The sequence below is a fragment of the Scomber scombrus genome, chromosome 13 (assembly GCF_963691925.1).
Source record: "Scomber scombrus chromosome 13, fScoSco1.1, whole genome shotgun sequence".
In the NCBI taxonomy this organism is placed as follows: Eukaryota; Metazoa; Chordata; class Actinopteri; order Scombriformes; family Scombridae; genus Scomber; species Scomber scombrus.
In genome coordinates this window covers 10,316,575-10,330,008 of record NC_084982.1, presented here as the reverse complement: position 1 = coordinate 10,330,008, position 13,434 = coordinate 10,316,575, and the positions used below count along the sequence as shown (strand labels likewise).

Genomic DNA, 13,434 nt, shown 5'->3' with positions numbered 1-13,434 from the left:
CCAATGTGAAAGTATTGCAGTTTCTGTGAAGATGGTTAATAATGGTGTCGTTTTTTTAACCATTCAGTGTCTGTCTCAGCACTCGTTTTAGCACTAATTGTATCCTGTTTACAGTTCACCGAAATAGTTTCAGCTGTTTGCAGTTATTCCCTGTATATATATGAAGATTGATGTTGTTATTCTGTGTAGGCACATTGAGAGACACTAAACTAGTCAAATCCCTTCTGTGCAAACATACTTGGTCAATAAAGATTATACTGATGAACTTGAAAACAACCTTACAACAAAACAAGACTATAAGGGGAAAAATGATGCCTCCAGACACGTAACTTTAATGAATCAACAGTATCTGGGATTTGCTCATTAGTGCAAACAAAGACAAGCATTTGAAATATTTAACTGTCACACTTCAGTAGCGGATATGCAATGCCAATACAACACAACAGACTGACATCATTACCAATGTGACATCTCTAATCAGAGACAGACAGCACCAGCTCTTCTGGGAATTTACTGATATTTGGAATCAATCCACAATAAAAGTTTATAAGACAATATAAGTGTTGGGAAACTTCAGCGCAGTTCATATAAGTGATAAAGGAATTTGATCTTCATACATATTAGTGTCAGCCATTTAAGAAATATTTCTCTCTGTAAAACATTTTTCAGCACTGTCATCTCAGCATACCTCAGTGAAACCCCTGCCTTTGCTGTCCCCTGGAATGTGCACTTGTTTACTAGTGATAGCATTTTTAAACCAGTTCTGCATGAACTCATAATATAAGCAGTGATGAGAATATAAGTGGGGGGGAATAGTGTTGCAATATCCCCACTTTTAGTTGTATTGCCATTTAAAGAAGGCGGCATAAAAGTGAATGGGAGTTCAGTGTTGACGGCTGACCCTTCTTTGAGCCACAGAGTGTTGTAAGCCAAACAAATGACATGTTGTATCATGTCAAAGAGACATTTTCATTTTCAAATAAATACAAATAAATATATGGGGCGATTGCTGAATGTCAGTTTGCTGTTTACATATTCAAAAACAGAAATATGAAGAAATGTTAATAAACATGGCTTCTGATCCTGAAGAATTGGAACATTTTACCATTACATCCACTGTCATCTATACACAGAAACTGTAAGCAGTGGCTCAAAGTGTTTTATTTAAAGGTGCAGTATGTAGAGTTCAGTGCCATCTAGCGTAACGGGATTCAGTTGGTTGCAATCTGCAACCTCAACGCTAGATGCCGCTGAAATACTACAAACTGGTCCTTTAATACAAGGTAATTACCAGAGACACAAGATAATGATTTGACAATTTTCTATCGCCGCAGCTCCACCACCCCATCAATGTCGACCAATGATTAGAAATCCCCATTCCTTCAAGGATATTCCAGCGTCAATCCAGAGCAGCAGTAAAGAGACAGAGCAATCAGGGGAAACAAAACAAGAGGCATTCTAGTCACACATAATGACATTATCCCATCAAGGTCAAACTGTAGTGTCACAGGGGTTGCTATGATAGATAGGGGAGGACGACAACAAGAGGGGCTGAGGCTGAAGTGCTCCTTCAGAAGATTTGTTGTTCAAAGAGAATCTTCTCAAATCCTTGTGGAGGTGTGTGGTAGAAGTCACTAAACTGGCAGTCTAGGATGGCACTGTCATCCACTGTAATGACAAAAAGGACAGACACAATTAAGCACATTATACATGATAACTTCTTATATATAGATTCCCTTACAGTCTTGTATTTCCCTTAGATGCCCCTAAAACTTGTTTTCAAACTGTAGGCATTCCTCAACATCTAAAATAAGCAATAATATAAGTTCAAGTTCAGGAAAAAAAACAAAAATATTTTTTATTAGGGGATAAAGTCTAAAAATGTCAGCTAATTTGCTCCATCATGTCTGTGTGGGTGTGGGGACGCTTGATCAGATTTGACTGACAGTGGCCTGCCAAAATATGCAAACAACCCAACATCTGTTATCATATTTTGATTCAAATATTCCTAAATCCTGATTGGTGCACAGAAGTATGTGACATCAGCTTTTTCCCGACTGAGCCCTGCCCACTTAAAACCAGTGAGAGGAGCACAGATGAAAAACAAACAGAAATCTTTCTTTTGAAATAACCACAACTTTTCTTACTTTATTCACACCAAGACGCTAAATGAGAGAATAGATTTACAAGAGTTTTAAATTAAAATATGTCACTCTGTGTGACAATATCGCCTGTATTGTGCATATCTTTGTTTCAGTACTTGATTACAGTTAATACATTATTTACATACTGTAGGTCTTTTTCACAGAAAACATGTCACAGTACATAGGTAAAAAATAGTCAAATGATTGAAGCCTGAATAGCATTTCACTGTTTCAGTTTCAATGTTTATTAGCACCGCCTGTGTTTTTCCTACTACAATAAGTTAAAATGTTTGTTGTGAAAAGGATTTATTGAGTCAAACATTCAAACTCAAACATGTTATTGTGGCTGCACCATTATATCACAAATGGATGATGCTTGGCCACATCATGTCTATGGCGATGGACCCATTGACAGGTCAGGCTGATGGTTTAATTAAACCTAAACTTTATCCAACGATTCACAATTTCTTCCCCTAATTTTCAAGCACAATCTGATTTCATTAAGTTGTGTCTTACACAGAAGTGATATGACAAAAAGCAAATGTTAAAACTTCTATATTTATTTTGTCAATTCTTCAGGAATTTGTCAGGTCAAATGTCTTTTATTTAAACAGAAGGTTCATGTTAAATTTATCTTGGTTCGGCAAGACTGAAAGCTTTGGTTTCTCAGCCAGAGACCCAGCACCACCTCGAACACCAACTTTCAGTACTGCTGCACCTCAAGTAGATCACCAGTGATCAATCTGAGGTACGGTGACAGCAGAGGTGATGTTCATTCAATGGGAATTTGGGAGCATTCATTGGAGACAAAGCTGAAACTGCTGTAAATTACACGAGACTATACTTATCAACACTGAACAATATAAGAAGGCAACCATTTGTTTCAAAAGAGGAATAACAAAACTGTGCTACTGTGCCACTGTAGTTAATGGAATTAATCTGGTGAAAGCTTTTTATTTTTGGGGGTGGGCAGCTCACTATTTTTGGATGTTCCATTACCAGCTTAATTAAATATTGTAACATTTATTCAGTCTAATTATAGGCCTAACTCAACAAGAAATTATAGAAATAATTGTAAAATCTATCAGGGTGTCTGCACACTTTTTGAAATCAATCTAATGCTATCAGACTTTTTTAGAACCCAACAAAGACTATTTAATACCATTTCATTTCCACATTAGTGCTGGGCGATATGTTTTAAACATTTTTAACAGTATATGAATATGAATATTTCTTCAGTCAAGAGTGAGACTATAGATCAAGGCCAACAAAGAAGTCCCATTCCAAGACTAAGTAGAGCATGCAGTACTTTTTAATGCTGTCATTAGAGTTAAACATGAACTAACTGTAAAAACCATTAAAAGACCACAGACTAGTTTTAAACATTTACAGTGAGAAAATCATCAGTGACATGGTATTTTCTGAGCTTTTTTTGATAACGTAGCTCTGATTGTAAACTAATCATCCTACAAATCCACATTGTACATGCTGCTATCAACATCAATTACTTATTTCACTTTGCTTAATTTGTTGGATGTTTCCTAAACTGGGCGTATGGATGTTTAAAATTCTTATTCCACATATTTATTCATCTATCAAACTAAAACACTTGAGTATTTTGTGTAATCATATCATCACTTCTGTTGAATCACTGATCGGCTTAACTAATCTAAAGCATACACTATGGAAATTAAAGTGTAGTCAGTTGCACAAATACTGACATTTACATCTCAACAACCTGACTGGATGTCCCAAACACAGAGATTATCTGCTCTTAAACTGCAAAGATAACGTTGCTCATACTACAAGTCAGAAAATACATAATAGCAAAACATTAGGCTGATCATCATGACAAACATACACTCATTTGTACATGTAGCTATACGGGTGCTCGCTCTCCCTCTCTCTCTCTGAGTTTTCCTCATCTCCCTTTCTTTGTCTGTTCAGTAACACTTATAATAACAGTGTCATTAAGCTCTGTAGCTCTGGCCATAATTGTACTAATCTTTTCTTCCTTTAAACAGTTCATTAAACTTGCAGTAAACTCCCAATGCAGCGGTCACCAGTTTAAAAACATCTGCTCCTCTCCTGCTCTCAGTCGATATGTGTATCATATTGTTCACTGCAGCTCCGCCACACTAAAAACGAGGACAGGTGCTACCATCCAGATTCTAGCCACCAAACACCTAATAAAATTTGCCTTCTTCCCCGAAGACCCCTGAATCCTGTTACCTTCAGGGAAACTTGCAAGAGCAATTGAAAGTCTGCAGAAAACTGGGCCAAACATACAGAAAGCTATAAAATGAGACTGAAGAACGACTGATGTTTAAATGTATAATGTTAACATTTCACAAAAATGTAAAACAATTTGCCATTAGGAATACAATTTTATGGTTTTAAATCTAAAATAAATGTAATTCAAAACCTTTTGAGATGTTGTTATGATCCTAGGATAATGGCATCATGGGTATTTGGTATTGGTTGATTAACACATAGATCTTATGGAGGTGGAAGTGGAGCAGGTGCCTATCTCTATAGGGGAGATCAGTTAATGTAAATGCTTATTAGAAAATAGTGAAGTAATGACCCTAACATGAATAATGGTACAATAAATTTGAAATTTGGATATGATGACAATTAAAACATCCAGTGTGACTCTTTGATTACAAAGATGTATCTTCTAGCTCAGGAATATTAGTAGTGCTTTAAATAAATAGAGTGTTTGCCCAGACCCAACTAATTAGTATCTAGTTACAGTTCATTGTATTGCTGTAGGGGAGTTTTTTCATGCCACTGTCACTAAGTGCTCGGTAATGGGGAAATGTTGTGTCTCTGTAAATTAAAGAGGACATTCTAGACCTACTCTACGTGAAAAGTGCTCTGAAATAACTTCTGTTGTGATTTGGCACTATATTAATAAAACTAACATGACTTGACCATGTGCCAGGGACACAAAGTGATGCCAAACTGTCTTCATGATTTATTCCAAACATACAAATCCCCAAGTGATTTCACTGACTAGCTTAACATCAACCAGCACCACTGAGTGTGTGGAATCTGTTTATGGTCAAGTGCAACCCAATATAAGTGTATAAGTCATGTGAAAATGCACAAATACTGCCCTCTAGTGGAATAAAAATGTAACTGCCATAATGTCATCTCTAAAGAAGTGGTTGAGCCGTCCATAATGTTAACAATAAATAAATATACCTTATAATACCAAGATTAACAAAACTAGTTAGTGTATGAAGTCAACAAATTAACTCACCATATACAACAGGGTATACAGTGCCTCGGATCCCTGAGGCAGGACAATGCATGTTCTTTCCATTCAGATATAAATTCAGCTCCACGTGGTCATATGTGATGCCCTGACAAAGACAAATGACATTGCAGACAAATATGATCATACATATAAATGTTTTAATGTTTAAAGTATCATCATATGTGTAGACTGGACATTCAAATTTGTGACTGTTTGGATCAGCTTCAAGATTCCCATTTCAGCCAAGAAAAGGGGAGCAGGAATAGAAATAAAAAGGGTTAAGGCAAAATATATAGAAATAAAAAAAATAATAAAACAAAACTTTTCTGCAATTGCAGTTTCTCCTACTAAACTACACTGGTTTAAGCTTTAATTACCACTGCGTAACAGTGATAATGACTTTTCCACCAAAACAGAAATTGTGTGTTACTCAAAAAGATACATAAAAACATGACTACAAGTTTTACAGTCGAAATGAATTTACAGGTGCTCATATTCCTTGTGCATTAATGCCTGGCAAACTATGACTAAAGTCAAAAGCAAATATCACTCTATTTAGGGTGTGGTAACACTGTTTTACTGATCTGAATTTGGTTTCTAATGACAAAAATAAATCTCTGTACGCAAATTTAGTTCCTCCACAGTTACTCAGTTGGCAGTATTACATGTTCATGGTGATGGTCAAGTCTTCTAGTATGGTTCACATAAATGCAACACTGCCACTAAATAACACCAGGGGGTGGCTAAAATCATCACGGTTTAGATTCTAGTAGTCGCAGCTTCAAAATGTTTCAGTGTTTTTTTCAGTCTTCTTCTTATAGTGTCATGAAATTAGCATTACTGTGTATAAAATGAGAAAATATTTTCTGATGTGTTTAGGAATAGGAAAAATTTAAATGTGTTTCTCAGATATGAGTCAAACACTACTGATAATAACACCCAGTAAGATCTGTTAAAAAAAAAAGTCCAGTTTCTGTTTTATGATAAATCAGTCATGGTTTACAAATTGATGCCAAATAGCAGTTTAGTGTGCATGTGGGGAACAAGCAGCAGGCCCAATGACCAAATTCTACTGTCTCACGGGACCTGTAAGCCAGTCTGTTCCAGCAGGCAGATGATTAGTCTGAAGGGGTTTATTAAGGTTATGTAAATACACTCAGTCTACAGTCACATGCCTATTGGAAGACTGAGCGATAGATAGAGATGATGAGATAGCACCATGAGTTAGCTCAATACAGTATGTGTTCAGACTAAACTCAGAAACATTAGCATTGCTTTGCAATGAAGTTAGCTACAAATTAGCCCTGGAGCTGTAAGAGTGCTTCCCCTGTGCTTCAAGACCACAGTCTGGATGCTGAAGTGGGTCGTGTCAGACACAGCAGCCTATGACATCACTCCAAAACAAAGAACAAATCCTGCTTATGGAAAAACAAGAACTGAGAAACGTGTGTACAGATAATAAGATAATGTTTCATTATTTGTTACAGCAATAACAGTGACATTTATTCATGACCCTGATTTTAGGTGATATCACCCAGCTGTAGTGCCTTAATCTCATTACGCTCAGTTTGACAAGATGTCGATTGAGAGAAAAAGAGTTATTTACTTTACAAACAACTAGCAGCGCTCTGATTATTCAAAGATTCTGTCATCAAATTCAAATTCAAAATCAAGTAAAACATATAATGCACTTACCACAACGTCGCCCTCCTGAGGCAGGTTGTTTGCAGGTAGGCGATTCTTCTCTTCATTATTGTGGTACACAGACCCATCATGCCTGAGGACCAGGCTGTTTGTGTCTCTGCCCATAGGCACTTGATTAAGATTCACTTTCTGCGTGGCCACACCAATTCCCCACACACCTTAAAAAAAAGGCCACCAATGAGTATATGCTGTTTTAAAACACTTTGAAGCACAAGGACTAAAATATATTCTTATTTCTGACAAATACCAGCAGCTGCAATAGAAACATTTTTTCACAACTGGCATTAACATGTGTCCTGGGTGATCCGATCACAAATGCACAGCTGCATACGGCCAGTTTTAACAGTGTGTATGCAAATGTTGGCCCACACTGAAGGATTGACTACTCAACTGAGAGTCTGTGTGTAAGCAGAAGTATGCACTCATTCAGGCACCTACATTATGACTCAGAGTCAAAATAAAGTGCAAAACAAAAAGAAGCCACAACAACATGCAAAATGGATTATTGTGGATGGAGTTCACACATAACACGCTATCAGATTTCCAGTTAAGCCAAAGAGTTTTGATTTTGCCCACGCATCAAGGCCTTTGCAAATTGAAATGATGTACATTTTTATTTGCATATAGAGTGGCGAAGTGAGATCTGATCACAAGTGCCCATTTGAGATGCGTTGTGGAGACTCATTCTAATACCAGGTGTGAACTGATGTACTTAGTGCAGTCCTCTGGTAAATAGACCACCTCAAGACACATGGTAATGTCAGGTGTGAACAGGGCCATGACAAAACCAGTCTGAGGCAAGAGTGGAGCTGCGTGAAAGTAGCAGAATAAGTGCCTTGCTTAAAGACATTTATGGAAGAAAGTACATTTCTTGTGCTTGTTAAATTGTATAATTGTGAGTGAACAGAATCACAGCAGTGAGCATGCAGTCACAAGACCAGGTTACCAAGCTACTAAAAACTGTGTCAGAATCAGTACCCTCCTCTACTAAGAATGCACCAGAAAATAGCAATCTAGCATGGAAAAAAGGCACGGGGGGAGGGATAGAGGGTGGTCATCAACTGAATGCTGAGGGCTTACCAGTGGACTGGATCTTAAACTCAAAATAACTTTTGTTCTGGTGCAGAGGAGCGGTGGCCAGGCAGCCTCCGGTGCCACATATCCTCCGCCCGCTCTTCACAATAACAACGTCTGTGCCTGCAAAACAAAAGCATATTCAATTAGCAAGTCTATAAATCAGGGAAAAGCAGCAAATGCTCACATCTAATAAGCTGAAACCAGAGAGTATTTGGTGTGTTTGCTTGATAAACTACATAAATTATTTTAGATCATATTTATTATTAATTGCTGGTGATTCATATTCTATCAATCATCTGTAATCTAGTAATTGTTTCAGCACTAAACCAAATGTTGTTGGCCATGATAAATTCTCAAGTGGTGTCATTTGAAAGTCCAGATATTGCTCAAAGTAAAAAGGCAGGTGAGTTTTTCTAGAGGAGCATTCATAGTTTAAGTCCAATAGTCTATATACAAGTTGATGGATTTGAATACTTATGATAAACAGTTTGTTATTACAAGTGTAAACCTCAGATAAGTGTCCCTAGTAAATGCCGGCTTGTCCTAGATGATAAAAACGTTTTGAAAAATATATCTTAATTAAATATAATTGAGGTAAATCACACCTTAAAGGGCCCCTCCACTGAAAAATGTTATACTTAATGTGACTTCACGTTTCAGAATGATGCGCATATATAGTTTATCATTAAAAGATAGTTTTCACATGAATCTGAGGGAGGATTATTTATAAGTTTGTAAGCCAATCAGGTCCAATATACAAGTATGATGTGGAAACTTGAAATTTCCAATGGACATACACTGAGAATGGACTTTACAGTGTGGTAGGAGACATATTTTCCACAGCATTTAAACTTTTGAAATGGAAAATATCAACATAAGAGCTATACATAGAGTCCAGATGTAACAAGGAGTGAGAATGACAAGTCAGAGACATAGATAATTATTCATAGCAGAATATTTCTTCAGCAGGTCTAGAGGGGAGATTTACGTGTTAGCACGTAGGACAATTAGACTGTCCGAAGAGCATGTAACTCGAAACATCACTGCTGGATGTCTCAGTAAACTGCACCGAAGGGAGCTTATAGTGCGTGGACCTTAATTTTTCTTTGTGACGTTGTTTTATTGGTCCAGCACCTGTTTGAAGTTCAATCGATGTGGGCATCTACCACACTTCTTAATAATTTATTACCCATGCCCTGGGCAGTGCTCAGATTTCACGACGTGTCCGGTTTGTTGTTGTTCACTCTGTTTGACAACGCGATATTCATGTAGGAAGTATGCTAAAGTGAAATTCTACAACATGTAAATCGATACTTCTCCATGACACCACAAATACATGAAATATTAGAGGCTACAACAACACTACGAGCTGCTAGCCAATAGTTAGCTAATGGTAACGGCGGAAGTAGTAAACCGTGTCACAGACATTAATTGCCAACACATCAGATGTGAGAATCAAAGACAGAGTTATTTACCCATATGGTGCGTATCTAACTGAACGGTGGGCATTTCTTTAAGGGGGATATGCCCGGGTCCGCCATCTCCGCAGCAGCTTAAACACCACGTAAACATCGCAGCCATTCTTGCCACTCAACACTAAACATCCGGAAATACACTCATACCATTAAACCAAAGAGTGCCAAGCGTCAAAACGGCAGCCGCCCCCCACCCTCCTCACACACGCAACAGCGACACCCTGCGGCGGAGCGCGGAGCTACATAAGCCCCTGCTACCCCCACTGTATCCAATCACAGTGGCTAAGATAGGCAGTTGCTCCTGATGGCATGGAAACAAGGGAAGAAAATCAAGGTCAAAATTTCTACACGTGACTAAGTAACTATTGGATATCGATGTTACATAACCACAAGTGAATAGAAAGTGACTTTTGGAAAAATATATCAAATGTTAAGTAGTGGACGCATGCTGAATTTTCCATTAATAATTGAATAGCACCCTGTGGTTGTCAATACAATTTATATACATACAGAGTTGCTGGTGTATGATATAGTTTCGCGGTTTCTAATTGCTCATGGTGCCCATACGCTGGCATTTATCTGTTCAGTGCTAAATAGTTTACATTCATATCAGTTATAATGCAGCTGGGCGCCTTCACTTGCACATTTTAATAATGTTAACAGTTTACATATGAGTATTGACAAATAGCCAAACAGGCAACTGAAGTGGGGCAGTATAAAAACCTTTAATGCCAAGCTGGGACTAAAACCTAGTTGACAGTTTTTCACGCTGTAATGTTTTGCATAGCAACAGCCCCTCCCCCATCCCGCTGGCAGGGATCCTCTGCAAATTACTCAGCGGGGACAAAAACGTAAACACCCCAATGCTCAAATCTAAACTGTCCAAAAAATAATCCAAACACCGGTCACTTTCATGTCAGCGGCATGTTATTAAACACTACGGTGCACCTGTGTGTGAATGGAGACAAATCACTCCTTTTTTTCTTTTTCGGTCCGCCACTGAAACAGTTAACTCTACACCCGGAAAGGGCGAAGTCTGCACAGCAACAAGCGCCATGATTGCGTTGCACTGTGCGTCTCAGCAGCTGGTGAGTGATTCTTTTGGTCCAGTAGTTGCATGTTACTATGCGCTTGCAAAATCTGTCACAGCCATCCTTCAGTACCTTGCCAACAGGAGCAACGCCACCGCGAACTCCGTCTGTCGATAATTTGTCGCACTGGATTGGTTAGGCGGCTGTAATGTAGGGTTCAACCCAGCTAACCAACTTCCTGCTAATTTTGCAATACATCTGGGACAAAATCGTTTGCTGTAGTCCGCGTTCATAGTGATTAGTGTTTTTTTACTTGAGTCTGGTTTTGCGACGTGTTTGCAAGTTTCTTACAACGCCTGCAGCTGGGTGGTTAAAGACATTATAAAAGCAGGATGATATTTTACGTTAGATGGGCAAACGGAGCCGTTGGCACAGCTCATGCCAACCTTTTACCATTTATGTTTTTACGCGGGCACAGCGATGCAAGCCAGTTTCACTTTCAGGATGGGAATACTCCACACACAGTTGGAACATGACTGCAAATGAAACCTGTATCCTTTGCGATGCTACCACATTTTCGTGTGTAATGTATTGCCTGCACCCTTACGGGGCAGCATCCCCCCTTAGTGTGGGTGCGTATTATTATTGTGATGCCTATTTTATGAAGTGCTGATTTATTGGGCTTTCGTTGTTTAAATGAAGCTCCGGTTTTGACGCTTGGATGATGTGTTTACAGGATACCATGGAGCAGCTAGAAGAGGAACTTACGTGCCCAGTCTGCTGCTGTCTCTTCGAGGATCCACGGGTCTTACTGTGCTCACACAGCTTCTGCAAGAAATGCTTGGAAGGACTCTTGGAGGGGAACCGAGGTCCAGCTTACAGAACACCTTTCAAATGCCCCACATGCCGCAAGGAGACCCCTCATAACGGCGCAAACAGCCTGCAGATCAACTATTCTCTGCGCGGAATAGTGGAGAAGTTCAGCAAAATAAAGGTTTTGCCTAAGATGTCTGTTTGTCAACAACATAGCGGTCAGCCTCTTAATATATTTTGCGCCACCGACCTAAAACTGATTTGTGGTTTTTGCGCAACAACCGGTGACCACAAAGGGCATACATTTTGCTCCTTAGAGGAGGCGTATGAACGGGAAAAAGATGCATTTGAAGAGCTGCTTCAGGGGGCGGAGAGCTGGCAGAGCGCAGATATCCTGTCCTGCCTGGAGACACTACAAGCCAGTAAGAAAAAGGCGCTTCAGTCGGTGAACACGGACGCAGAGAAAGTAACAGACTATTTCGACAAACTCATCGGTGCACTCGAATGCAAAAAGAATGAGATCCTCTGCGATTTTGAAACACTAAAGCTGGTGGTGATGCAAGCGTACGACCCGGAGATCACCAAGCTGAGCGCAGCGCTGGATGAGCAGAGACGAGCGCTCAGCATCGCGGAGTCATTCAGGAGCGTCTCCGACCCCCTGTGCTTCCTGCAGCAGATGCAGGAGTTTCGGCAGAAGCTACGGGTCCTGAAGGACACCCCACTGCCCTCTCGTAAAGACATGGACGCCGGTCCTCTCGTGCGTAATTTCGATGTGAAAAAGTGGGACTCACTGAGGCTCAGAGAAGTGGACAAGATCTCGGTCCCCCATGAGAATGGCTCGTACCGAGCGGGGGACTCTCGGATGGCGGCTCGCAGATGGATCACCTTATTAATGAGTTTGTTACTGCCAACACTGCTCCTGCTGCAGCCTCACAACCTCGCAGCCTACGTTCCCTCGCAACTTGAACCATTTCTCACTGCGGTCTCCTCACACTTGACCCACACTGGTGTGTACCTGCGGGAAATGACTGACATGTACATGAGTTTAATGGGTGCAGGTCAGGAATGCATCGTGAACTTTATTGACTCCACTGTCAATTTTATTGGCAGTTGTAAGCTATTTTAATTACTAAGCCCGTGGCACCTCCGCCATCCACTCTCAGCACTACATTTTTTTCACAATGGCCCACGAGGTGCGCAAAAACATTGAAGGATAGATGCACCTGAAAATATGGAAACACTTAACTTAATTGCTTACCACGTCTTCCGTTCTTGCCTTATTTGGGCACAATCTCCATCCATCATGAAGCCATACAATCAAAGCCCTACATTCACGTTACATATAAATACACATTTAGATTATTTTCCACTAATACTTTATCTATTCTTTTTTTTAATGTGCTATGGTAGTTTTATACTTGTCCACGGCGATCTTGTTAAATAAAAAAGAGATTAAAGCCACTTCCATGTTTGTTTTCATTTAGTGCGTTTGGCCAGAGAACACTACCAATTATTTTAGGACACAAGCGAGCTAATGACCCAAGCTAGTGAGTAATAAAAGAAATACAGTGTGATCTCTGGTCTCTTCCTCACAGAGAGCGTCCGCAGCAGTGATGCTGCAACCTCTTCAAGGTTACCAGCGTTGCATAACAGGGCCCGTGTGAAATATTCAGCAGGCTGCAGACACAGTGCAAGAGAAGAAAAAACACACTCCTGTGATATGTTTTCATGAAAGCTAACAAATTGACAGCTGTGTCTCATCTGACGGCGTCGATTAAAAACAATAGAGGTACAAGGATGTCACTTCATATCTACACAAGATTTATTTGCGAATGTTCAAGTGAGTCATTCATTGCGTGACTTGTCCGGTCTACAAAGTCAAACATCTGCTGCCTGCTAAAAAAATAAATAAAGTACAGTGCAGG

The 13,434-nt window shown here is 39.6% G+C and overlaps 2 protein-coding genes across 3 annotated transcripts; one reads left to right on the top strand and one right to left on the bottom strand.

Moving 5' to 3' along the window:
• Positions 1–299: 299 nt before the first annotated feature.
• On the bottom strand, positions 300–9,802 carry spryd7b (SPRY domain containing 7b). Its single transcript, XM_062431677.1, has 5 exons — positions 9,666–9,802; positions 8,194–8,310; positions 7,105–7,271; positions 5,413–5,515; positions 300–1,668 (listed from the first exon to the last, which is right to left on the bottom strand). Exons 1-5 carry the CDS (start codon positions 9,769–9,771, stop codon positions 1,571–1,573), a joined length of 591 nt encoding a protein of 196 aa, XP_062287661.1. The 5' UTR covers positions 9,772–9,802; the 3' UTR covers positions 300–1,570.
• Positions 9,803–10,720: 918 nt separating this feature from the next.
• On the top strand, positions 10,721–13,020 carry trim13 (tripartite motif containing 13). Of its 2 annotated transcripts, none has more exons than XM_062431678.1 (2): positions 10,721–10,753; positions 11,433–13,020. In XM_062431678.1, exons 1-2 carry the CDS (start codon positions 10,721–10,723, stop codon positions 12,633–12,635), a joined length of 1,236 nt encoding a protein of 411 aa, XP_062287662.1. In that variant the 3' UTR covers positions 12,636–13,020. The 2 variants fall into 2 exon arrangements, with proteins under 2 accessions (XP_062287662.1, XP_062287663.1); XM_062431679.1 differs by lacking the exon at positions 10,721–10,753 and adding an exon at positions 10,778–11,328 and having other exon boundaries at positions 11,433–13,019.
• The last annotated feature ends 414 nt before the right edge of the window (positions 13,021–13,434 follow it).

Coding starts and splice junctions, on each gene's coding strand:
- spryd7b (XM_062431677.1), bottom strand. CDS start 9,771: ATGGCTGCGATGTTTACGTGGTGTTTAAGCTGCTGCGGAGATGGCGGA. Junction 8,311..9,665: donor GTTAGATACGCACCATATGG/GTAAATAACTCT, acceptor TTTGTTTTGCAG/GCACAGACGTTGTTATTGTG. Junction 1,669..5,412: donor TGTATACCCTGTTGTATATG/GTGAGTTAATTT, acceptor TTGTCATTACAG/TGGATGACAGTGCCATCCTA.
- trim13 (XM_062431678.1), top strand. CDS start 10,721: ATGATTGCGTTGCACTGTGCGTCTCAGCAGCTG. Junction 10,754..11,432: donor ACTGTGCGTCTCAGCAGCTG/GTGAGTGATTCT, acceptor ATGTGTTTACAG/GATACCATGGAGCAGCTAGA.